The sequence below is a fragment of the Danio rerio genome, chromosome 11, assembly GCF_052040795.2.
Source record: "Danio rerio strain M-AB ecotype USA chromosome 11, GRCz13ab, whole genome shotgun sequence".
In the NCBI taxonomy this organism is placed as follows: Eukaryota; Metazoa; Chordata; class Actinopteri; order Cypriniformes; family Danionidae; genus Danio; species Danio rerio.
The window spans coordinates 36,566,244-36,591,526 of NC_141031.1; the positions used below are offsets into that span (position 1 = coordinate 36,566,244).

The 25,283-nt window shown below is 37.0% G+C and overlaps 1 protein-coding gene across 3 annotated transcripts in view; it reads left to right on the top strand.

The window, feature by feature from the left end:
• Positions 1-25,283, top strand: part of thsd7bb (thrombospondin, type I, domain containing 7Bb) — a 190,388-nt gene that overhangs the window by 136,305 nt on the left and 28,800 nt on the right. For all 3 annotated transcript variants that reach the window (XM_087273923.1, XM_087273925.1, XM_087273924.1), the window contains 8 exons: positions 6,944-7,135; positions 11,626-11,866; positions 11,948-12,063; positions 14,656-14,788; positions 17,267-17,370; positions 20,411-20,602; positions 20,884-21,192; positions 23,559-23,737. In XM_087273923.1, coding sequence (XP_087130049.1) covers positions 6,944-7,135; positions 11,626-11,866; positions 11,948-12,063; positions 14,656-14,788; positions 17,267-17,370; positions 20,411-20,602; positions 20,884-21,192; positions 23,559-23,737 — 1,466 coding nt within the window. The remainder of the gene's footprint in view (positions 1-6,943; positions 7,136-11,625; positions 11,867-11,947; positions 12,064-14,655; positions 14,789-17,266; positions 17,371-20,410; positions 20,603-20,883; positions 21,193-23,558; positions 23,738-25,283) is intronic.

The following is a 25,283-nucleotide window of genomic DNA, read 5'->3' on the forward strand; positions in this document are numbered from 1 at the left end:
CTATCGTTAGGCATGACTGAACATGTTTGAGCCAGAGCTTTAAAAGTGACATGCACGCACACACACATATGCATTCAATCTGACAGTATGATCATCCCAGCATGCACCTGGAATGTTCTGCAAAATGCAAAGTGAAGCTGAAATGCCAAAGCCATTAAAGTTGAAGTGCTGTTGACTTAAAGTGATAATGTTTTCTTGCTGTAGATTCGAGTTGAAGTCAAATAACGCTCAGTTAAAGTCACCTTATCTGACTCACCCACAACAGCATTACATGAAAAATGGAACTGAACATCATGTTCAGAATGAGCTTATAAAACACAGAATAGATTTGTACATTTTGTGAAGAGAATATAAGGGGCTTTTTTCCACTGCCAGTGTGATATAACATATCTTATAGTACATGAGAAAAAATAAATAAAGAAATAACTAAAGAAAAATTAAATAATTAAAAAAATAAAAATAAATAAATAAATATATATATATATATATATATATATATATATATATATATATATATATATATATATATATATATATATATAATTTTTTTTTTTTTTTTTTAATAATTAATTTATTTTTTTTTATATATAGAACAGTTCTGTCTGGGCTTCGAATCTGATTGGCTGATAACCATGCGATACTCTGCAATAACAGCATTTGTACAGCCTTTTTACCCTTGTGTATTACTCCGCCCACAGAGTGACTGCAGATCAATAGACTCACTGTAATGATGTATTTATGTCAAAGTAATCTGCTAGTGTTTGCTTTGCTTTGGCTTTTTTTTTTTTAATTATTGTAATCTCCCGATTGCAACAGAGAAATACTGGAAAATCTCTGTATTGTCATGATACTTCATGCCGTTCAGCCTTATAATCTTAAAATGTGAGCAAAATTGTCATGACTTTAGACATTGCGAGAGAGCTAGACGCTAGAGAATCATTAAAATACTAGCTCTAAAGTGACATGTGTGAAGCCGCAACTGTTTCTGCTATTCTGACGGTCAGCTGCAGATGTGAAGGAATGACGGAAGAAAGAAGTTTCCTCATACCAAAGCATTTTTTATACATTCCGTGTTTGATTTTCTTTTTTATACACATTATTCTGTCAAACTGCTGTTTATACGCAAAATCACTCGAGTAGCAGTGTGTTATGGCTGTATGACGTCACTAGTGGGACACTAAGAGTGCTTTCACACCTGTGAATCGATTCATTTGTTCAAACAGGGATTAAAATTGTTACATTGTTGCTCTTTGTTCTTTGGTGCAGTTCGCTTTCACACGGCAAAGTTTCTAAATGGACCAAAATAGCTAAAACAAGTCATGTGTGAGTAAACTCTCCTCACATTGGCCAGAGTTTCATGGTTTAGTTTGTAGAGTCCCACTCAGCTGTCAGGGGGGGTGGTGGTTTAGTGGTGTTTGACAGGGTGCACATGACGTGTCTGAAGAGCGGGGAGGGATGTGGTGGGGAGGGGTGAGAAGGGTGTGTGATGAATTTGAGAACCGGGAGGGAGACACGCAATTTCTGGGAGATTATCACTCGTTTGCGGGCATCCGATAACTCCCGGAACTTCCCGCCCTACTCATAATTCTCTCTTCTTACAGCCATATGCCTATCCCATATCCATAAAACACTGTGATATAGCCAGGCTCGGATTGTATCGCTTTCTCACTACAATCAATCCGCTCCAGAGTTGGTTTCAATCAAGCTGACACCACCTCATTCAGGCGATCTCAGACCAATTGATTTGGCGTGGATCAGAGCTCGATTGCTGGTTTCACAAATGCTAAACAAACCGCGCTAACTGGGCAAACGAGACCGGTTCCGAAACAAAAGACTAGGTGTGAAAGCACCCCAAGACACTTGGCCTGTGGCCTTGAGCCAACGCACGCCTCCCACCAGTGCCGATATACAGCCATATCACACTGCTACTTATAAAAATATATTCATTCATTCATTTATTCATTCATTTTCGTACTACCTACTGCGCCACTGTGTTGCCCATATAAATATATATTATAGTTTTATTTTTACATTTTAAATTTGAAGTTTAGGTAGTGTGTGTTTTGTTATATTTAGTAGTTTATGGTTTTTTAATGTGCCTATATCATTTTATAATTTTTATTTGTAAATTATAATTAAATTATAATTATATTTGTAGTTTTTTTAGGATATTGTTAATAAGTAAAAATAAGAAATATCTCCTTGGTGAACAGCTGAAACAAATGTTAAATTGTGAATACATTTAATATATGTTAAGTAATAACAGGAGTCTTTATGGTTAACCATATTAACGCACATTTGCATGTGTAATGTGATGGGATGCTGACAACGGAGGTGCAGATCCAAATGCAGGGTGTATTAGGAGAATGGTCAGGCAAGCAACAGTCAACACATGGGCAAACAGGTGCATAGGCGTCGTCATAAACAGATGATTGGTCAGTCCCAGTGACAAGCAACATGAACAAACAAAACAAAGCGAGGGTCAAAACATGGCAAGACAAAGGAAACACAATAACAGTAAAACTAGACTCAGTGTGTTAGTCTGTGCTGCAGTTAAAGTCCAAGTAATCAGTTCATAACGATCATCAGGCTGTGTGTGTGTGTGTGTAATCAACAAGAAACAAGAACAGCTGTGAGTGTGTGGTGCATGACAGGAGTTGAAGTTCTTTTGGTGACAGATTTGTAGTTCTCCAGCAATCTATGTGGACTAGACCGCTGGTGACTGTGACAGTTATTCATTTATTCATTTTCTCTTCGACTTATTTTCTTTATTAATAAGAAGTCACCACAGTGGAATGAACCAACTTATCCAGCATATGTTTTACGCAACGGTTGCTCTTTTAGCTCCAACCCATCACTGGGAAACACTCATACACTCCCATTCACACACATACACCATGGACAATTTGGTTTATTTAATTCATCCATACCGCATGTCTTTGGACTGTGGGGGAAACTGGAGCACCCAGAGGAAACCCACGTGAACACGGGGACAACATGCAAACTCCACACAGAAATGGCAACTGACCCAGCCGAGGCTCGAACCAGCAACTTTCTTGCCGTGAGGCGACAGCGCTACCCACTGCGCCACCCCGCCACCCAGCATGGTTATATTTGTTCAAAAATAAAATCAGTAAATTTTTGTTATATATTGTACAAACTATTTAATAATAATAATAAAATGTATCAAATAATTAATAATTATATAGTAATATTTAAAGAAAAAATTAGGAAAGAAAAAAATACTGCATATTTGCATATCTTGGGTTGCAAATATGTTTGTTTTTTTCTAATTGCCTATATAGAGGCCTAGGCTGTTAAATATGCATCCCTTCATTCATGTTTTCATTGATTTATTCATTTTTCTTCAGCTTAGCCCCTTATTTATTATGAATTGCCACAGTGGAATGAAATGCCAGCTGTTCTGGCATATGCTTTATTCAGCAGATGCCCTTCCAGCTGCAACCCAGTAATGGAAAACACCCATACACACACGCATTCACACACAGGCCAATTTAGTTTATTCAATTCACCTTTGGACTGCGGGGGAAACTGGAGCACCCGGAGGTAACCCATGCGAACACGGGGAGAACATGCAAACAGAAATGGCAACTGGCCCAGCCAGGACTCGAACCAGTAACCTTCTTGCTGTGAGGCAACAGTGCTAACCACTGTGCCCCCATGCCACCCTGCATTCCTTCATGTGTTTGTTAATGTATGATGATTGTTTTTGCGTAGCTACAAAATTTTTCACTGGACAGACCTGGTTCATTGGTTTGGTTGCAAAAGTTATCACTCCAGTTTCAACGGTCTGACTCCTGAATGGATTTTTATGAAGTAGCTATTGAATCAACAGTTCCATAATACACTTTTTAGCACTCTAGCTAAATAATGACTCTGGGAAATTGCTGCTTCCAACAGTATAAATAGGTGGAAAAATCTCCCTGTCTGCCACCGTGAAGAGAAAATGCAATAAACCTATAACACAGCAGGAAAGACAGTGATTACAGAGGTCATAAAAATACATATTAAGAGCCATGCATCTTCAAAAGGGACAATCTCTTTAAAAAAAAAAGAGAAGAAGCTTCATTTGTGTATTTATATCTTTGGCAATGAATACATTTCAGAGAGAGATTGATTTTTAGAGCCTAACATCAATTGGAGAAATGTTGCCCTTCCTGCATCTGAGATGTAATGAAGAAATGAACTATTGCACCTCAATATCTGATTCTGAGAGGAGAGTCTGTCTTGGTTTATTACTCGCCTTTTATCTTTGTTCTTTTATCTCTCAAACAACCTGAAGAGCCCCTTCTACTAGTTGATTCTGGTGTATGTGTGTGTTCTTTGTTCAGACCAATATTACAAATAGAAAGATCTTCTGTACGATTGTTTTTGTGAGCTCATCTTTCCTCACTAAAGTGAAAGTTATCACAGAGTTATCACAGTAATTTCACAATTTTTAAGGAACACTGAGCCTCATTTACCAATATCTGATTTAATTAATTTGTTCTTAAGAAATGTCTTAAGCAGCACAATAGGGTATATGCCGAGCTACTGTTTTTCCCATACTTAACTTCCGGTGACCAGTTATTGTGAACTTTTTTTCCATTTTATACGGTTCCTTTTACAGCATCGATGTTGTAATGTCATTAAAATACATTCAGTTAAATAAACTTTGGCATTCATTTAGTTGCTCAAGCGTAAAACGAGACAAAAAGCTGTTTACTCGCACGCGCCTGGTCAGAATCGGCAGGCTAGTGGAAAAGCTCCATTGAATATACTGGGGTAAAATAAATGCTCATATTATAAAGACATGGCATGGGGAAATGTAATTTAGTGCAGTGCTTCTTGTACAATCTGAGACCCACTTTATATCGGATATCACTCAGATAGTGGAGATTGCAGATTTTTAAAGAAAACAGCCCTTAAAAGCGTCGGTTTTTGCATTGGCATACAGTTCGACGGAAGCGCTTAACCCAGGTTACTGGCAAATTAAAAGTCCTATTTGCATGCTTCGGCATATACCCTATTGTTAGCAGCTGTGTTCGTGTAGGACTATTTCATCTAAAAATTAAAATTACCCCATAATTTTCTCAGCCTGTAGTCATCCTTGGTTTATATTACTTTTTTTCTGTCAGACAAACACAGTTGGGGTAAAATTTATCCTGAACTGTAGAGAAAAAAAAATATATATTAGAGCTTTAAATATTTTAGTTGAATCAAATGAAATTTCCTAGTCATCTCAACTTGCATTAGTTAAACTGACTAAAAATATGGAATTAAACATATTAACTTATTAAAATAAGTTAAAGTAACGTACCTGTAAAAATATTTGCTGTTAGGAATTTTTGTCATATAATAAAATATTTTCTTTCATGCTGGAAGTTTTTATTTTGAAGCTTCCAAAACAACCTTATAACCTATGTGTGCCGAAATGTCTGTCTTTTGTTTTGTTTCTTTTAACCCGCCCAATGCCAGTATAGCCAATTATATTTCAGCACCTGGATTTGTGTTTGTTGAGCATCAGTTAAGACAATGTTCGCACCTGTCAGCTTTAATTGTGTGGAAAACCTGATTATTTTGAGCTTTTGTCAGCTAATTTTATCTTCTGGGTTTAAAATAATTTTTGGGACGGGATCAAAATCGGCGGCGTAGCGCAAAACTGCAAAGACGCGTCAGTATCTCAATATTATTAATAACGGAGTTTTCTTATCCTATGAGAAGAGCCTGCTTCTTGATTATTCATAACTGCACTTTCCGAGGGCAAGGCAGACATGCCAGTGCCAAGCTGTGAGACACGTTGATGACTGGGTGAGACCGTGTCCACGGACCCGCGGCAAACAGTATTTAGCTGTTCATGGTTGTGTTTGTTTCCATGATCCACATTTTTGTCGGGAGAGCAGTATACAAGAATTAGAGAATGGCGGACGTTGTCTTTTATCAGTAGTTCGTTCACACTTAGACACATCCCTGTGCTTCTGTGTTTGCCTAAATCCTCTAGACTACTAACAGGGCTAATTGTTAAAATAGACAGGGCACTAAGTCTGCATTCAGACCCGGGGATTGAGAGAAAAGTCCTCATTTATAGTATTTATATGGGCGTGACTATCTTTATAATGATATAAATTGTGGTTATGTGTATATGAAATTACAAATAACAAATGTAGCTGGGCATTCAATTACTGTTTATTTCTTTGCATTTAACTTAAAATCATGCGTCTTCACACGGTTTATGTCCCTCCTTCTTCCTTGCTGGGTGTAAAATTTACAAACTGCACCTTCAAAAAAAATTATCTGTGGGATACTTTAACTTCACAGAAACATTTTGAGGAAACATATGACTTCTTAAAAAGATGCAAAAAAAAAGTATATGGCCCCTTTTACTATTAACTCTTGTTTCATTAATACTTAAAGTGAAGTTAATGTTAAAAAAACTGCCAATGAATCTTGTTTTGAATGCTTTATTAAAGCATTTAGGGCAGGGTATTTTCCCCTTGCTAAATTGTGTGAAGTTTGGCTCTGATATTTAACTTTAGCATTCATTAGCAGATAATTATTTTTCAAGCTGTCCGTTAATGAAAAAAAAAAAAAAAAACTGCCTTAATGTTTCACAATCACAGTCTTTTGAGGAGAGAATAGAGCAATCAGGCTGCTATTAAACATCTTATTTGCATATTATTCTGCTTTAATTAAGGAAAAGTGATTGTAAGTTGCAAGATAAAAGGAAACCGGGATATTCCTGCTCTTCGAACAAACCATGATAATTATTCCGATATATTTATTTTGATTCAGAGCAATTCATTTAATTGCATATTTTCATGTATTTAAATGAGATGTTTATTAAATATCCATGTTTATTGAGAAAGATTATGTGCTATTCAAATAGAACAGGGAATGTTTATTTTATTATTAGACGCATGATCAATGTTTTTGCTTAATTTAGGTGAGCCGGTCTCTAATGATCAGTGTCCAGGAGATCCTCCTGCGGTCCAGCGGTTATGTGAGATGCCCTGTCCTGGAGACTGTGTGCTCGGACACTGGGGGTTCTGGACCTCCTGTTCCCAGTCCTGCTCCAGTAAACACCAAGAGGGGAAACAAAGTCGCTCACGTCTGGTTCTGGCTCTTCCTGGAGATTGTGAGTTCAGTTCAGTTTGTGTCTTTTTCAGTTCATTTTTGAGATGATTTTGACTGTCTGATTGCAAATAGCATACATTTAGGTAAATAAGTGTATTTCTGTTACATTTTTTATTTCATAATGTAGGCCTACTTTATATTACGTTCAACAATAGTTCCACTCAGGACCTTCAGGACAAAAATGTTCCCTTTGAAATTCATAAAAAGTGCAAGAATTCATGTAATAAGATGTTCATCAATCTTCAAGTTTCATTCAATTGATTTGGATTTATTAGGCATGCGTTTGAGAAAAATGTTAATTTTATAATTTGCTTTGTTCTGATGCTTTGATTAAAATGTTATGAAAATATTATTATAGTTTGTTTTATTCTGTGAAGGTCTGATAGCATTTCTTTCAAATTGAAAAATAAATCTTGGCTTTTTTTCTTTCAGAATAACAAATAGTGTCATTTGTTGTGAAAAATCAGGTTTTATATAATATAATATAATATAATATAATATAATATAATATAATATAATATAATATAATATAATATAATATAATATAATATAATAATAATAATAATAATATAATATAATATAATTTCATAATAATATAATATAAAATAATATAATATATTATAAGAATATATATATATATATATATATATATATATATATATATATATATATATATATATATATATATATATATATATATATCTTTTTTTTCTTTTTCTTTTTTTATGATGTTGATTTTGAATATGTGAATGCAAATAGCATGCAGTTTGGCAAATAAGTGTATTTCAATTACAATTTTTATTTTATAGAAAAGCAATGGTTCCACTCAGGACCTTCATGACGAAAATGTTCCCTTTGAAATTCATAAAAACTGCAAACTTACATCCGAAAGATGTTCATTGGTTTTCATATTTCATCCAATAGTTCTGGATTTTATTAGATTTATTAGGCGTGCTTTGATTAAAATGTTATAAAAATATTATTATTGTTTGTTTTATTCTGTGAAGGTCTGATAGCATTTTTCCCAGTTAAAGAAATAAATATTGGCTTTTTTAAGAAATGTACAATTGGCCAAAATAGCAAATGGTTTCATTTGCTGTTAAAATGAGGGTTCATATTTTATTTAATTGCTTTGGATTTATTAGGCCTGAGTTTGAGAAAAATCTTAATTTTATAATTTGTTTTGTTCTGTGAAGGTCTGATAGCATTTCTTCCAAATAAATAAATAAAGTATTTTTTCTTCCAAAATGTACCATTGGCCAGAATAACAAATGGTTAAAATTGTGAAAATCAGGGTTTTTCCACCAAAAAAAGCATAATATGCATAATATATATATATATATATATATATATATATATATATATATATATATATATATATATATATCCAGGGTCTCCACAGCAGAATGAACCGCCAACTTATCCAGCAAGTTTTTATGCAGCGGATGCCCTTTCAGCCACAACCCATCTCTGGGAAACATCCACACGCACACACACACGCACACATACACACACACGCACACATACACACGCACACACACACACACACACACACGCACACACACACACACACGCACACACTCATACACTACAGACAATTTAGCCTACCCAATTCACCTGTAGCACAAGTCTTTGGACTGTGGGGGACTGTGGGTGGCGTTTCTCCACACAGAAACGCCAACTGAGCCGAGGTTCGAACCAGCGACCTTCTTGCTGTGAGGCGACAGCTACTTTGCCACTGCCTCGCCTGGCTTTTGAAATATATACCTATGCGTAACCTTTCCAAATTGATACACAAGGGTTAAACATTTGGTTCCCAACAAAAGACCCTTTTATATAAAGCAGGCATTCACTGTTGTAAATCTTGGACCAGTGTTTGTTCAAGTTAAAGCATGTGTACAAAAACAATATTTTGAGTTAAAGTAGAAAATATCAAGTATGCAAAGCAAAAGAATTCACAAAAACCTGGTGAAAATGTAATATTTGATGAAGAAAAATGTACAGCCTTTATCAAAACCCTCTTTTGAGATTCTTTCAGTTGAATTATTCACAAAGTCTCTTTTAAAACCTTTTTAAAAAGTCTAAATCTCTAATTCTCACTTTAAAATGTGGTTCTATTAGTCTTTGTCCTGTCATCTCCAGACATGTTTCTTTTATGTCGGTCCCCATAAAGCAGCTCTTTCCTATGAATTATAGATTATTCCTTTATGACACACACTCATCAGGCACATAACCTCCATTTGACCCTCAAACACATGCTCCTTTGTCTTTAAGTATGACCAGACGGAGATATATTCAGCATGAAATTAATCTAATGTGACAGTGAAGACAAAATCAAGCTGTTCTTTTAAATGTTCTGTTAGTCAAAAAATGTTGCGTTTCACAGCACTAAATTATATTTTTAAATATATTTAAAAATATAGCAGGTAATATTTCAAAATATTTTTGTGCTACTGTATTTTGAAATAAATATTAGACACTTTAAAATACTTGCAGTTTAAAATCAATATACTGTATTGAATAAGCAAGCTATAGAAGAAATAGCTGCTTTAATTGCTCTGGATTTACTGAATTTATTAGGCATGTATTAAAATGAAAAAAAAATTTAATTTTATCATTTGTTTTATTCTGTAAAGGTCTGATAACATATCTTCCATATTATAAAAAACATATTGGCTTTTTTTTCCCTAGAAATTTACAATTTGCCAGAATAACAAAGTTATTGAATTGAATTTAAGTTTATTTTTATATCACTTTTTATAATAATTATTGTTTCAAAGCAGCTTTACAAAAGGTGTCCATTATTGCATTACAGTTAACATCAGAAAAGCTAAGGTTATTTGTTACTACAACTTTAATAATTACTAACTTTCGCCAATGACTAATAAATAACTTTATCAGTTAAAGCTATTATACACTCACTGGTCACTTTATTAGGTACACCTTACTAGTACTGGGTTGGACTCCCTTTTTGGCTTCAGAGCTCCCTCAATCATTTGTGGCATGGATTCAACAAGGTATTCCTCAGAGATTTTGGTCCATATTGACATGATAGCATCTTGCAGTTGCTGCAGATTTGACAGCTGCACATCCATGATGGAATCTCCCGTTCCACCAGATCATAAAAAGTGCTCTATTGGATTAAGATCTGGTGACTGTGGAGGCCATTTGAGTACAGTGAACTCATTGTCATGTTCAAGAACCCAGACTGAGATGATTTGTGTTTTATGACATGGTGCGTTATCCTGCTAGAAGTAGCCATCAGAAGATGGGTACACATGGTCATAAAAGGATGGACATGGTCAGCAACAATTCTCAGGAAGGCTGTGGTGATGACACAATACTCAATTGATACTTATGAGCCCAAAGTGTGCCAAGAAAAATCCCTCATACACCACCACCACCCGCCTGATTCGTTGACACAAAGCAGGATGGACCTATGCTTTCATGTTGATGTCGCCAAATTCTGATCCTACCATCCGAATGTAACAGCAGAAATCAAGACTCATTAGACATTAGGCAATATTTTTCCTATTTTCTACTGTCCAATTTTGGTGTGCCTGTACGAATTGTACTGTAGCCTCAGTTTTCTGTTCTTAGCTGACAGGAGTGGCGCCCGGTGTGGTCTTCTGCTGCAGTAGCCCATCCGCCTTAAGGTTGGACATGTTGTGCGATCAGAGATGCTCTTCTGCATACCTCGGTTGTAACAAGTGGTTATTTGAGTTACTGTTGACTTTCTATAAGCTTGAACCAGTCTGGCCATTCTCCTCTGGCCTCTGGCATCAACAAGGCATTTGCGCCCACAGAGCTGCCGCTCATTGGATATGTTCTCTTTTTTGACCATTCACTTTAAACCCTAGAGATGGTTGTGTGTGAAAATCCCAGTAGATCAGCAGTTTCTGAAATACTCAGACCAGCCCATCTGGCACCAACAACCATGCCACATTTAAAGTCACCTAAAATACCTTTCTTCCCCATTCTCATGCTCAGTTTGAACTGCAGCAGTTCGTCCTGATCATGTCTATATGGCTAAATGGATTGAGTTGCTGCCATATGATTGGCTGATTAATAATTTGCGTGAATTAGTAGTTGGACAGGTGTAGCTGATAAAGTGGCAGGTGAGTGTATATAAGCAAACAGTAGTTAACCTGAGTCTATAATTCAAATAACAATCAGTATAAAAAAATTATATATTAATAATATATAATATAAATAGTAAAAAAAAATCTGAAAGCATGCAACCATTTTTCTTATTTTATCAAAAAAGGGCTCTTTATTGTATACAATATTATGGAGAGTGTTAGTAATAGAAGTGAAAGATATAAATCTTTAGAATACTCTTGAAATACTAAAGTCTCAGCTGAAAATAAGTCAATAATAGTTGAGCTGAATGAATCTATAATGCAACACTGCAGTTGAAGTTATAAATAAACACACAGTAGTCATTTCTGACAGATATAAACAACCTCAGAATTCTCTGTTTGGTTGTAGATGGAAAGCCGTGTCCTCCGGGCTCTGAGCTGGAGCAGTGGAGATCCTGCGGGGCACACTCGTGCACCGTCTACCACTGGGACGCTTCACCCTGGGATCCCTGCATGCCAAACACCATCACAGACGAGACTGAAAGAAACAGAACAGTCCAGATGGAGGATGACAGCACCTGCGGGACGGGGCTACAGACGCGCCAAGTCATATGCAGGAGGGCTGGGAATGGACATGTGCTGCCAAAACGGTAAAGAAGCACAAAAATCTTACATACTAACTCTTGTTCAGACGTCTATGATGATCTTTTGTATCTCCCATCTTGCTTTAGATGTCCTGAGTCCTCTCGTCCAGACTCAGTACGGTCCTGTCCATTACCTTGCAAAGTTGACTGCATTGTTACAGCCTTTAGTGAATGGAGTGTCTGTCCCACTTCCTGTTTGTCAGGTAAACATATTCATTCAATGGTGCATCCAAAATCACATAGTGCCTGAGTAGCTACTACAGTTGTATTTAGTTTATGATTATATAGTATTGACCTTATTATTGACATACAAGTGGGTGCAGGCATTATAATCTTTTTGGCTTGGGACTTCCGGTCTCGTTCACTTCCATTGATTTTTAGACAATGAAAGCTGCAAACTGATGCTAGATGTTGAAAACTGATACCTTTTTATTATATTATTCTCCTTTTATGTATATTTATGAACACACTTGTTGGTAGAGGAAGTAGCTTGACCGTTTTCTGTTGTTTATTATTCCTAGTAATTTCTCCAATAGGCAACTGAATTAAAAATTCTAAAACAACCGCAAAAACCAAGCACACTTCCCCATTGTAGAATAAGGTCAATATGTAAGGAATAAAGTACATCTAGGTGATTGTTGTCACAGAATAAAGACCAACAGGCTTATTAACTGCCTGACATGAAGCGGAGCACTGTTGTATAAGACTGAATGGCTTTACTCTGTAAAAACATCTGCCTGGTTGTACTTTATGCCACTAATTTCATGGCTACTTGCCACAAAACAGAAACATTAGACACAAAATATTGTTCTGAGCTGTTACAGTTAATTAATTCTAAAGCAAAGCTGACAGAATCTAAAACGGCTGAATGGAGCATACACTAACCTAAATATTATTTAGTCAGATGGCAGCAAAAAACAGTCAAAAACAGTGATGAGACAGACGCTGAAGAAAATTATTTCTCCAAAACTGTTGCAAACAATTTATATGGGTTGAGTTTTAACAAAGAAAAAAATGCACAAAAGCATGCACACATATATATATATATATATATATATATATATATATATATATATATATATATATATATATGTATATATTTAAAAATGCGGCAACACCAAAGCTCCAATAATGGCAATTTAATAAATTAAAAAGGCTAACACAAGACATGTAACATTTGACATAACAGCTTTCACTGTCTGATGAAGAGCCGGTGTGTTCAACACGCACCAAGGTATTGTCGCCTTTTTGAGGATATAGTTTAGAATTTAAACAATCAAATTCAATTTAATAATGTTCAACTTAATTTGTTTGTTTAAATTCAGCCCAAATAAATTGTTTACAACCACTTAACATAAAAAGTTTGGTAAATCCAAGGAATCATCATTGAATTTTTTTTTTCTGTGTATATATTGATGTGAACATATTCACTGACATTCAAGATGGTTTGATGTACTCAGATGAGCCATGTATTTAATTTCAGCAGTTGTTATCTTGAATAAACATACTTTGGAATGTCGCAACTGACCAATCAGAATAAAGTATGCCAGACAGCCATGTAATAAGTAAAGGATAATCAACAGACCCATAAATGCACATTGCAGAGGCAAAGAACCACCTAATGTTACGCGGAGGGAAAAAAAGATTGTGTGTGTGGATGTTAATGACACGGGCATTTCTAAAAGCTCATTGAAACAAATGTTAGCTGCCTCTTTATTTGAGCATGTTTCCGAGCTGGTTAATTCCCAATCAGGGCCCTGGTGGAGCACATGTCAGTGTCCTCGAGATTACAAAGAGGAATGAGGACTTCGTCAATTGCCACTGAGTAACTATCAGGGCTTAATTTGTGCCGGAACACGCCAAAATGGGCACTTCTGAAATTTGATCTGGCACAATTTACCGATCCTCCTCCTCAACTGCCCTCCTCCTTTGTCTGCTGTTCACTTTCACTTTCTTCAATGACTCCCAAACCCTTCTCACATTCGTCTACGACACCGCCACCCCGCTCCCTTTTGTCCGCGTTACACCCCTTCGCCATCCACTGCACCCCCCACCCCCAACCCCCCTTTCATGCGCGACACCTCTCCATCCTCGGGTAACATGCCGGAACCATTACCTCAATCTGTTCCGAGACGTCGCAATTCACAAATTAAGCACTGGTTACTATGGTTACTACTAATGCTTGGGGAAGCACATTTATTTCAAACTGTGATCAAAACTGACTGAAACTACCTGTGAATTAAATGATTTTATTGCAAACCTTCTAGCCAATCAGAATCCAGAATTTTACAATTACCTGGAATAACATGAGGTGGTCAGATATAATGTATACATTCTGAATCCATCATGTTGTCATTATCAGATGACCTACCAGAATCAATTGTCACATAATTTTCCTTCATAAATCTCCTTATGTGACTTCATTGGATAGTATAGTAAAGTGTTCGCTGAATCGGTGGAAAAAAACATCATGTGGGTAATTTTTGTCTACTGTTTTTTGAATGCCATTACTCAACTCATTCATTCATTCATTTTCTTTTCGGCTTAGTCCCTTTATTAATCCGGGGTCGCCACAGCGGAATTAACCGCCAACTTATCCAGCACATGTTTTACGCAGCGAATGCCTTTCCAACTGCAACCCATTTCTGGGAAATTACTCAACTCATATAATGTTTTTTACACACTTTATAGTAGGAAAATAAGCCCTTTCATATGCAGGGATAGTCAGCATCCCGTTAGCACAGACATTCGCCAGTATTTTTCATCATTTTCATTTGTTTTTTTCACTTCTGTAGTGAATGCTACTGTCTCAACCCAGTCCCGTCACAGGATTATCATCCAGAGACATGCTAACGGGGGCCAAGAGTGTCCAGATACTCTTTATGAAGAGAGGAACTGTGATCCACCTCCTCTGTGCCCAACATACAGGTAAAAAAAAATTATTTCATTATTTAAATGGGTTGTGCATTGGAGAAAAGGCGAGGATGGTGTGGTATTGGTTTAGTAACAGAATATAACCAGTTATGATTAACTAACACTTTACTGAAGTCATTTGTCATGGTAACATGCTATAGCAAGAAAGGTGAGATGCATATGCAAGTCATTTAAAATGTTCTCCAAGGCCAATATCAGGGCACATTTCACACTGCTTGTGAGTTTGTTGGGACAGGCTTCCACTGACGCTGAAGGTAGAGTATAACCCAAGACCTCTATGTCATTGCTTTTTTGTAATGCTCCATCTTTCCTACTCACTGAGCAGCTTGTAATCTCCGCCTATACTAACTACAGCATGCTGTGTGAACACATTGGATTCACTGTGTTTGGATGCTGATGTTGGTTTACAGAATTATTTACATTAAAAGAAAGCAATCTCCACCTTTGTTGATGCCGTGTTTGTATTTGGCACTTCCGTTTTTGCAGGATATTGTATACATTTGTAAATGTTTGTATTTGAAATACTTGCATTTGGTGTCAAAATGAGCTGAATACATAATCTAATCAAATTGTGAGACCAGTGTAGGCTCACACCCCTAGAAAAATTATACTGTTTAAACATTTGGTAAGATGTCTCACCCAAAAATATATTTATAAAAAAAATTAAATGATTAAAAAAAACAGTTTTTTACTAGGATTAATATTATCATTATTACTGTCTCTGTTATTATGGTTCATCAGAACAAGTGTGAAAATATGAGACTCTTCCAAACAAACTCTGACGTTCTTCAACTTAAATATGAATGTAACACAGACCAAAGACATCTAAATGAGCCAAAAAACAATATACGGTGTCACAAAATGAGGCCATAAAATTACCGAATGCACAAGCATAGCAATTTTCGTGCAGTGTTGTCCATTTCAGTGCAATATATCAGAAACATATCTCCTTGCAGCAAATCTTCATTTGTTTGAATTACAGATGATTTCCTGACTATGTTTTGAGTTCTCTACTGATTTTACAAGCTCTTCATGTATTCCCAGATGATTCAAATAATGCCATCACACATACACAGTACACACATACTGTACAGTTAAAGACAGAAGTTTACATTCGCTGTATGAAAAGGCACATAACCATTTAAAAAAAAGTCAGATGTTAATGTGACTAAACTTTTTATCTTTTAGGTAAGTTTGGATTATCATATTTGTTTCTGTTATGCTTAATTGCAGACTTTTTCTTGAAAGTCAAGTTTACATACAATAAGGTTATTATGCCTCTGAAAAAGCTCAGATGAGGGTGTCAAGGTTTTGGAAGTTTCTGATTGGCTAATTTACAACATTTGAGTTAATTGGAGGCACAACTGTAGAATAGTATTTAAGGAAAAACACTCTGCTTACTTGTGTGACAACATGGGAAAATCAACAAGCCAGAATCAACAAAAAAGCTGGATTACAATTTGCTAAAACACTGGGGAAAAGAATAATTTATGAAGACACGTCCTGTGGTCTGATGGAACTAAGATTGGACTGTTTGGCCGTAATGACCAGTGTTACATTTAGAGGACATTTGTAATCAGGATATTAAAACTTGGCCACAAATGGGTCTTCCAAATGGACCATGACCCTAAGCATACTGCCAAATTTATTAAAATGTGCTTTAAGGACAACAGAGTGAATGTTTTGGAGTGGCCATCACAAAGCCCTGAGCTCAATCCTATAGAACATTTGTGGGCAGAGTTGAAAAAGCTTGTGCGAGCAAGACAAATCTGACTAAACCAATTCTGTCAGGAGGAATAGGCCAAAATTCCTTCAAACTATTGTAAGAAGCTTGTGGAAGGATACCCAAAACATTTGACCAAAGTTTTACAGTTTAAAAGCAAAAAAATAAATAAAAAATACCAAGGAAATTTATGTAATTTTTGACTGTCTAGAAATTAATAAAACATTCTCGAAAAAAAAAATTTCATTATTCTGGCATTTAGCAAATGTAAACGGACCTAACAGACCTTAAATAGTAAACATTTAGTATGATTTACCATCAGACATTTTTTTAAAAACAGTTCCTTTTTTTTTAGAGTGTATGTAAACTTCCGGTTTCAACTGTATAATGAGCAAGTTCAGCTCAGCTTTGTTTTGAATGTAAGTTTTCTTGCAAAATGTACATACTAAAAGCATTTTTATTTTTGTATCTTTAGGTACAAACTTAAAAAAAAGTGTCCACAATTAAGACAATTAGTTTTTTGATATAGACCAAATGAACCAAACTACTTGAACACACCCTAAATGTACCCAATATTTGCTTTAAAGCTAGAAATTTAAAGCATTGTTTTAATCATCAAAATCAAACCCTTGTTCTTAATCCAAGAGTGATAATGTGTATTACTAACTAGCCATATAAACACAAAATGTTCATAAGATATAAGTGGAAATTCTTCAAGTTGTTTTCTGTGTCCTGATGTGTGCTGGCAGATGGCAGACGCACCGCTGGCATCAGTGTGTTCTGGTACCCGATTCGGTGCGGCAGGCTGTTGGAGGACCCGCAGAGGCATGCGGCTCTGGCCTGGAGACAAGAGGTAAGTGACAGATTAGGATCTCCATATGATTTTAAGTTTTATTAGCAAAGTTCTGCAAAATTGGGGTAGCTGTAGGGCGATCATTTACCCGGAGGCTTTCTGAAGGATTTCTTCAGCTGCCAGAAGATATTTGTGGGCATTTTCCACCATATTTACATCTAAAGTTGCCAAAATGTCACACACAGCATGGTGTGATATCTGACATCTCCTCTTTTCAAACACCCCGCTGGTGCTTCATGTAAATTTAAAGGCAAGCAGCGACCTATGAAGACACGGTCAGGATCCTTTTTGAATGCACTTTTGCACAAATTGCACAGGAGTGAACTTTGGAATTAGTTTGGAAAAATTGTTCATTCTGGATGCACACTGTGGGGTTTGGGAAACATACAATTTGTCCAGCCAGCAACATAGTTTTTATTACAAAGTTTATTCCATGTTTTTTTCTAAATGCATTTATGACTCTAGACAACATATCCAGACCAGGGCCGTATTAACCTAAAGGCTAGGTTGGGCTAAAGCCCCAGGGTCCACAAAAGAAGGCGGCCCTTGATTGGCTGAAGAAATAATTTGCACTATGACGCGGGAACGCCTCTTTGCGTTACGCTTTCTCTTGTCTATAATGCGAAGTATTCCTTTCGGTTCGCTGTTGTTCAAAAATAGTGATGCCGTTGCTAAACTGGGGCTCGAGTGGCTGTAGCCCAATCAATATTGAATAGCCCTTGAAGGGATTGGTATACAGTTTAACCCAAAGAATGACCAGTCTGTCAGATGAAGAAGAGCTGGAGTCAGAGATTTAAATAAATAAATGAAGTTTACTGAACATAGTTTGCAGTTTCGTCAGCAGAAGCCAGCTTCAATACTCGCAATGAGTTCCTAGGCCGCTCTGCTTACAATCACCAATCAAAAACAATTATACTCTCACATAACGTCATTAACTGCGTCACACATATAGGTGTTCTAACACAGACAGACTAGGAAAATATCCACGTGGTGTTTCTGCGTACAATTCTTAACAACATCTTAAGCATAAACGTCAGACATCCACTAGACAGTTTAGAGCTGACTCCAGACCTGTAAAACGGATCCATAATAAAATAGAACACACACACCTAAAGAACAATCTGTTTTTTATCCAAGGCTGAGTGTATTCTCTGCTGTCTTTATCAAAACTAGTTAAAAACCGATATAATCTACATTCAGGCAGTTATATCCTTAATACACAAAGTCTATCTTGAATAAAAAATAGAATCACTTTAAAATAATTAGCCATGAAAATAGCAAAATCACTTTAGACATTTTAGATAGTATTAACTCATAAATACCAATAGAAACAGTTGCTTCCAGTCCTCAGCCCTCAGTGTCTCTCAAGGTCTTCGAGACCTCTGACCTAGTTTGGTGGCTCCTGAAAGTAGTTATATAGAGACTCAAATTCAAACTCAGTTATAAAGAGATTCAAATGCTTATTTTGGCCAAATGCAAACACTTATTTCGGCACTACCACAAGAACCGTCCAGTCAAAGGTAAGCTAACCAAGCTTGTAGTAAAACTAAAAAATAAAATTCAAACAGTCTTCATCATTGATACACTTGTACAAGTATTAACAGAAGCTGTGATAGACGGAATCATACTTAATGGACTCATAACTAAAGCGCTGTCTCGGCCGCACAGCTGGACTCAAACCGGCGCGCGCCCGGACAATCCTTCCATCAATTCCAGCGATTGATTTTTGCAGCCTGTTTGAACCAATAGCTGCGTCCCAAATGGCACACTATACACTATGCACTCATGCACTATGTACTTATGCACTTGCACACTCAACAGGATAGTATATGTATGTAGTGTCGTCCCAAATGGCACACTAATGTTTTTTACTAAGCGGAAATTCAAACCGTTTCCCTGATGACGTTTGACGGTTGCCAAATCAGTGAAATAAACAACCAAATTATCAAATAATACCTGCCTTGAGTATAACTACATTCACCATCGGTAGGCGCTATAATTACTCTCGTAGGAGAATTTTGCTTTCACCATCCAAAATAAATAAAGTTATTCAACATGTGCGTCCGATAGCTCTGCCCCTTCCGCTACGTAAGCAAACCTGCGGTCGTTGAGTGCATGAAGTGTCCATCATTCCACACTTCATTTTAGCGGCTGAATGAGTGCATCATCCGGGTAATTAAAGTGCACTGATTATTTTTTGGTTTTTCAGTGTGAACACACTACTTGCACTATTTATACTACAAAATGGCATAGAATAGTGCATAAGTATGCAATTTGGGACGCAGCATCACTCAAACGGAGGCTTGCGGCACACTTGGTTTGAACTTTAAAGTTCATATTATATCATTACTTAGTTTTGTATACTTGCAGGCCTATTTTAATGAAATAAAAAAATATACAATGATCAAATATAAATCAAATGGTGTAAAATTAGATAATAATATCAATTAGTAAGTTAAAAATAATAATAACAACAACAACAATTACATATATATATATATATATATATATATATATATATATATATATATATATATATATATATATATATATATAAGTGAGGTAGAAAAAATTATTAAAAGGGGGCCCTTGGATTTGCTATAGCCCCAGGGCTCATTGTGTTCTTAATCTGACCCTGAACCAGACAACATAAATTAATTATTATTAAGATGTAAGCATCTTAATAATGCTGAATAAGTAAGCTTTCCATGTAAAGAAAGGATAATATTTGGCCGACATATAAAACTATTTGAACATTTGGAATCTGTGTGTGCAAAAAAAATCTAAATACTAAAAACAAAAATGTTTGCATATTTACTAAAAGCAGAAAATTTACTAAATATCTTCATTGAACACATTCTTTATTTAATGTTCTAATCATTTTTGGCATAACTGCAAATCTGATCAAATTGATAATCTTGTTCATTTTAGACTGGTTTTGTTGTTCAGGGTAACATTTAATTATTCAGGCTGACTGTTATCCATAACATTTGATCTGGCATTGAACTCACGTTTAAGCTGTCTTTCCTTATGTTTGCAGAGGTGACGTGTGTGGGTGCGGATGATGCTCCGGCAGAAATGGCCGAGTGTGTGAGCTGGGCAGGACTGATGCCTGTGTCAGTGAGGGAGTGTCGTGTGCCATGCAGAGATGAATGCAGCTTCACCTCCTGGAGCAGATTCAGTCAGTGTCAAGGCTGTGGAAGCTGGCGCACACGCACCCGATCTCTCATAGGTCTCTCTCGATCTCTCATTTTTTACACAATGATGCCTCTTTTACATCATCACATTATCTTTTGGGAGAAGCCTGTGTCACTTTTGTTCAAAAATGCCTTGCTTGTTAACTGTAACTGTAACTTTGGGGAATCAATATCAGATCGACCACTTCTTAAAAACTACTAATTTAAAAATCGTTTTTTTGGTTGTTTTTTTTTTATTTATTTTTTGATTGATTGATAAATTATTCTGGGGATGTTTTCTCCTGACTCTGAGCTCTCATTTCCTCCACGCTCTCAGGTCGCAGTAAGAAGCGCTGGCGATGCCAACAGGAGGAGTTGTTTCCTCTGCTGGAGAAAGAAGCTTGTCCTTGTTCTGAATTTCACAGCAGGCCTCAGGGTCCCTGGTCTCCATGTTTACTCTCAGCAGTGAAGAGCACTGCTGGACGGCCTTTCATCCAAGGAGTTTTCCACCAAGGCCAGAAGGCAGTCCAGGACTGGCGAGGCCTTAGGAGGAGCAGCGAGTGTGGGCATGGGAGACGCTACAGAGCTCTGGTCTGTCTGGATCATCTGAGACAGCTGGTGGAGCCGGCGCTCTGCAGCAGCCCTGGTGAGGAGGAACACTTCACAAATGAATTTAAATGTAATGTTAATGTATATAAGTATGTTCATCTATGTAATCTAAATATATCTAATTAAATCAAATGTAATATTATATAATTATTAATAGATAATCATAATGAATAAGTCATATTTATATTAGGTATGCCCCGATTGATCGGCTTGAGGTCGTTATCAGCCAATGATCACTATTAATGACTCGGTCGGTACTCGTTTATCTGTCAGATCTCATGAACCGATCCCAAATATTTCTCTATGCGTTTATAAGCAGAGGAAGATGCAGCAGCAGCTACTGCATGCATTAAGGCCTTTTTATATAAGAACAGGAAGTTTTGTGTTTTGACAATATTTAAGTTCACCAAATCCTGGCTGGAATTATTAGATAAGTTTAAAAAAAATTACAATTATTTTTTTTCCAGTTTTTTTTCCAATTGCTAACACTAAAATGACATGCAAAGCACAATTATTTAAACTGACACACAGAGAACAAAACTTCTACTTAAGTCTCTTTATTTCTATAGCCCTTTTACAATGTAGATTGTGTCAAAGCAGCTTCACATAGAAGATTATAGTAAGTCGAAACAGTGTCAGTGCAGTTTTCAATGTTAAAGTTCAGTTTAGTTCAGCATGGTTTAATATTCACTGCTGAGAGTTCAAACACAAGCCAGTGGCGACAGCGGGGAAGAAAAAACTTCACCAATAGGTGAAAGTGAAGAATTAAAAAAACCAGGCTCAGTTGGTGCATGAGGTGCAGTCTAGTCTGGCACGTCCATTGTGAAAGGTGGGAGAGGTCACCGGCTAGTGTACAGGCTGGCCCTTCAGGATCAATGCGAGGACTCGTTTGTCACTGGGGTCTTACGAGGATTAGTCTCATGCTCTCCACTCCTCCATAACCACCACAGCAGCTTCTCAAGATACGGCCTGGTCCAGGATTATGGAAACCTTGGCTATATTAAAAAAAAGACCAACATAAGCCCAGATGTCGTTTAAATTATAATGTCTTTATAGGGAAGTGTTCCTAGCTCCGGTTGCCCCGAATAATGCAGACTAACAATCCTTTAGAGGATTTGGGTTTTAAAAGCCTTTGTGTTTTTTGTGTATGCTAATGCAAAGAGAGGAGTCTTTAATCTTTGACAGAGTCAAAAAGTTTAAAACTTTGACAGAGTGTGTCTGCTTCCTTAACTGTGCTAGGAAGGCTGTTCCAGAGTTTAGGTGCCAGATAATACAAAAGGTCTACTGCCTACAGTTGATTTTGATATTGTGGGAATAATCAGTTGTCTGGGAATAATCAAAAGTCTAAACACGTTTTCTGCTTTACACACATTTCGCTTTTCAAATTGACACTTTTTAAATGCACTGAAAACAGTTCTCTGCATAACACACAACAATCTGACATAAAGCCCCAATGCCAATTCTACCCCTTTGCCCTTCCTCTTACCCCTACCCCTCGTTCTGCGTGCTCACGTCAAGGGGTAGGGGTGTCCCAATTCTCTTTAGCTTGAAGGCATAGGGCTAAGGGGAAGGGGTGAATAGCCCTTCAAACAAAGATTTTTCAGGACCACACTTGAAACCAAGGGGTAAGAAAATTTCCCAGAATACACCAGCCACAACTGAAGAATCAATGCACCCGGAAGTAAGGAGATCGACAAATTAGTATTTTTTTGTCGTTATTATGAATTTTACAACAAATAAACACGTTTTAATAAATTCATAACCGCGTTCATGTTTTACCATCATGCTTTTTACAAAAAAGGCTAAAAAAAAATGCTACATTTTGCGAACTATAATCCATAGTCATAACTCCTGTATAGCAGTCCCACAACATTCTGACACTCGATGACAATGGAATACCCTGTCAGAAAAGTCTAGTGGCTCTGAATGAGCTTTTTGCAGTGTCTGCTATAATGTTAATGTTGTTTTTCGGGTGTTTACATAGATAAATATATGGCCACTGTGTAAATAAAAAGTACAGTTATGATCTTATTGCCACATTAGATCGTTATGATAACATAATATATGCCTTCAGTTAATTCCTGAAGATAAATACCAAAAAATAACACAACTGGAATAACTACAGCAGTCGCCATCGTCTGATCTCATATGAAGGAAGACATTGTGATGTCATATGATGACGTGCGCAGGTGCTGTAGTGCAGTCCCAATTCTTAAGGGTAAATTTTGAAGCTTCACCCTCGATTGTATGGGCCAAAAGAAAGGGGTAAGGGTACAAAAATAAAATTGGGTTTTGGCCAAAGTCACATGTTTGCCATTTGAAAATACTGCCATTCAAAATGACACTACATGAGCTAATTGGCCAATTACATATCTAAAAGAAGTGTTGTGTCTTTTATGGCAGGTTATGAAGAGGAGTCGTGTCATGTGTCCTGCTCTACAGACTGTAAGCTGAGTGAATGGTCTCACTGGTCTGCCTGCAGCGCCTCCTGTGGTGGAGGTGTGAAAGTTCGCTCTCAGTGGCTGCGAGAAAAGCCCTTCAATGGAGGTCGACCCTGCCCAAAACTCAACTCCAAAAATCAGGTGAGAGCTTTTTTTTTTTTTTGGTCTTGAGAGAAGTCACTTTTCTATCCTTTATCAACCAAGTACGTAGCTAGTTACTTTAAATAAGAGACGAGCACCCACTTTGAATGTTATCACTCGATTGAATGGGTGTTATCAGTGGTTATCAGCCAGTAGGGGTCTTATGTGCCTACTAGTAGGCTCAGAAGGTTGTTATCATCCATCCACATGGTAAATCAGCTATAGATCACATGCGGCTGCGGCTGGAAGTTAACGATAATTATTTATATTATATATTGAATTTCCCATTAATTGTATTTCATTAACGTCTAGCCCAACCCTAAACCCAACCGTCACCGTAATGTAAAAACAGATCTAGATCTGGATCTGCTGTGTACTCACAAAAACTTTGCGCACACCAGATTTCACGCTCACGTTTGGATTTACTAACGATGAAATGGACATAAGAATGTGCGTTGGTTCACGCTACCTTCATGTCTGCCATATGTGCATTTCTTGTGTGTGTTTGTTTTATTTCCATTGGCGACACCTAGAGGCAATTATGTCAAATTGCACGCTACAAAGTATCTTAGAGCCATGCAATGGCAGCTGTGTGGGACGGGATCATCCACATGTCTAGCAGGTAAATAGGGTTTCCATACCATGCATTTGACCAAACATTAAAGCACAATTTGAACCGTTTTCCCTATGTAATCGGAGCAATCGACTGCACGCACATTGCCATAAATGCGCCATCTGAAGACAAATTTGCATATGTGAATCAGAAACATTTCTATTCAATAAATGTGCAAATCAAATATGATGCTCAAATGCGCTTAACATAATACACACTTATTAATGATTATTACTTGTCTTCCTCGTGATGTGGAGTAGGCAAAATATGATGTGTAATGGGGGAAAAAGGGAGAATGAGTTCATCAGACAGTGATTCGAACCGAGTTCATGCTCGAACGTGTCAAAACTTGTTGCCATACGCTTTACCAGCTACGCCACTCACGCTAATATAGACACTACAAAATTTTACACCTTTACGTCGGACCATTTCTTTTTTAATTCACTCACAGTGCGATGTTCAGACCTAACTGCGTCAACCGTGTCAACTAAACTTTACCACTCTATTTTTTTCTTTTGTTGTTAATTCTGGGGCGAGGCAGTGGCGCAGTAGGTAGTGCTGACGCCTCACAGCAAGAAGGTCGCTGGGTCGCTGGTTCGAACCTCGGCTCAGTTGGCGTTTCTGTATGGAGTTTGTGCGATGTTGCATGGCTCAAAGATAGTTTGTAGTGTTCTCCCTGCCTTCGCGTGGGTTTCCTCCGGGTGCTCCAGTTTCCCCCACAGTCCAAAGACATGCAGTACAGGTGAATTGGGTAGGCTAAATTGTCCGTAGTTTATGAGTGTGTGTGTGTGTGTGTGTGTGAATGTGTGTGTGGATGTTTCCCAGAGATGGGTTGCGGATGGAAGGGCATCCGCTGCGTAAAAACTTGCTGGATAAGTTGGCGGATCATTCCGCTGTGGCGAACCCGGATTAATAAAAGGACTAAGCTGACAA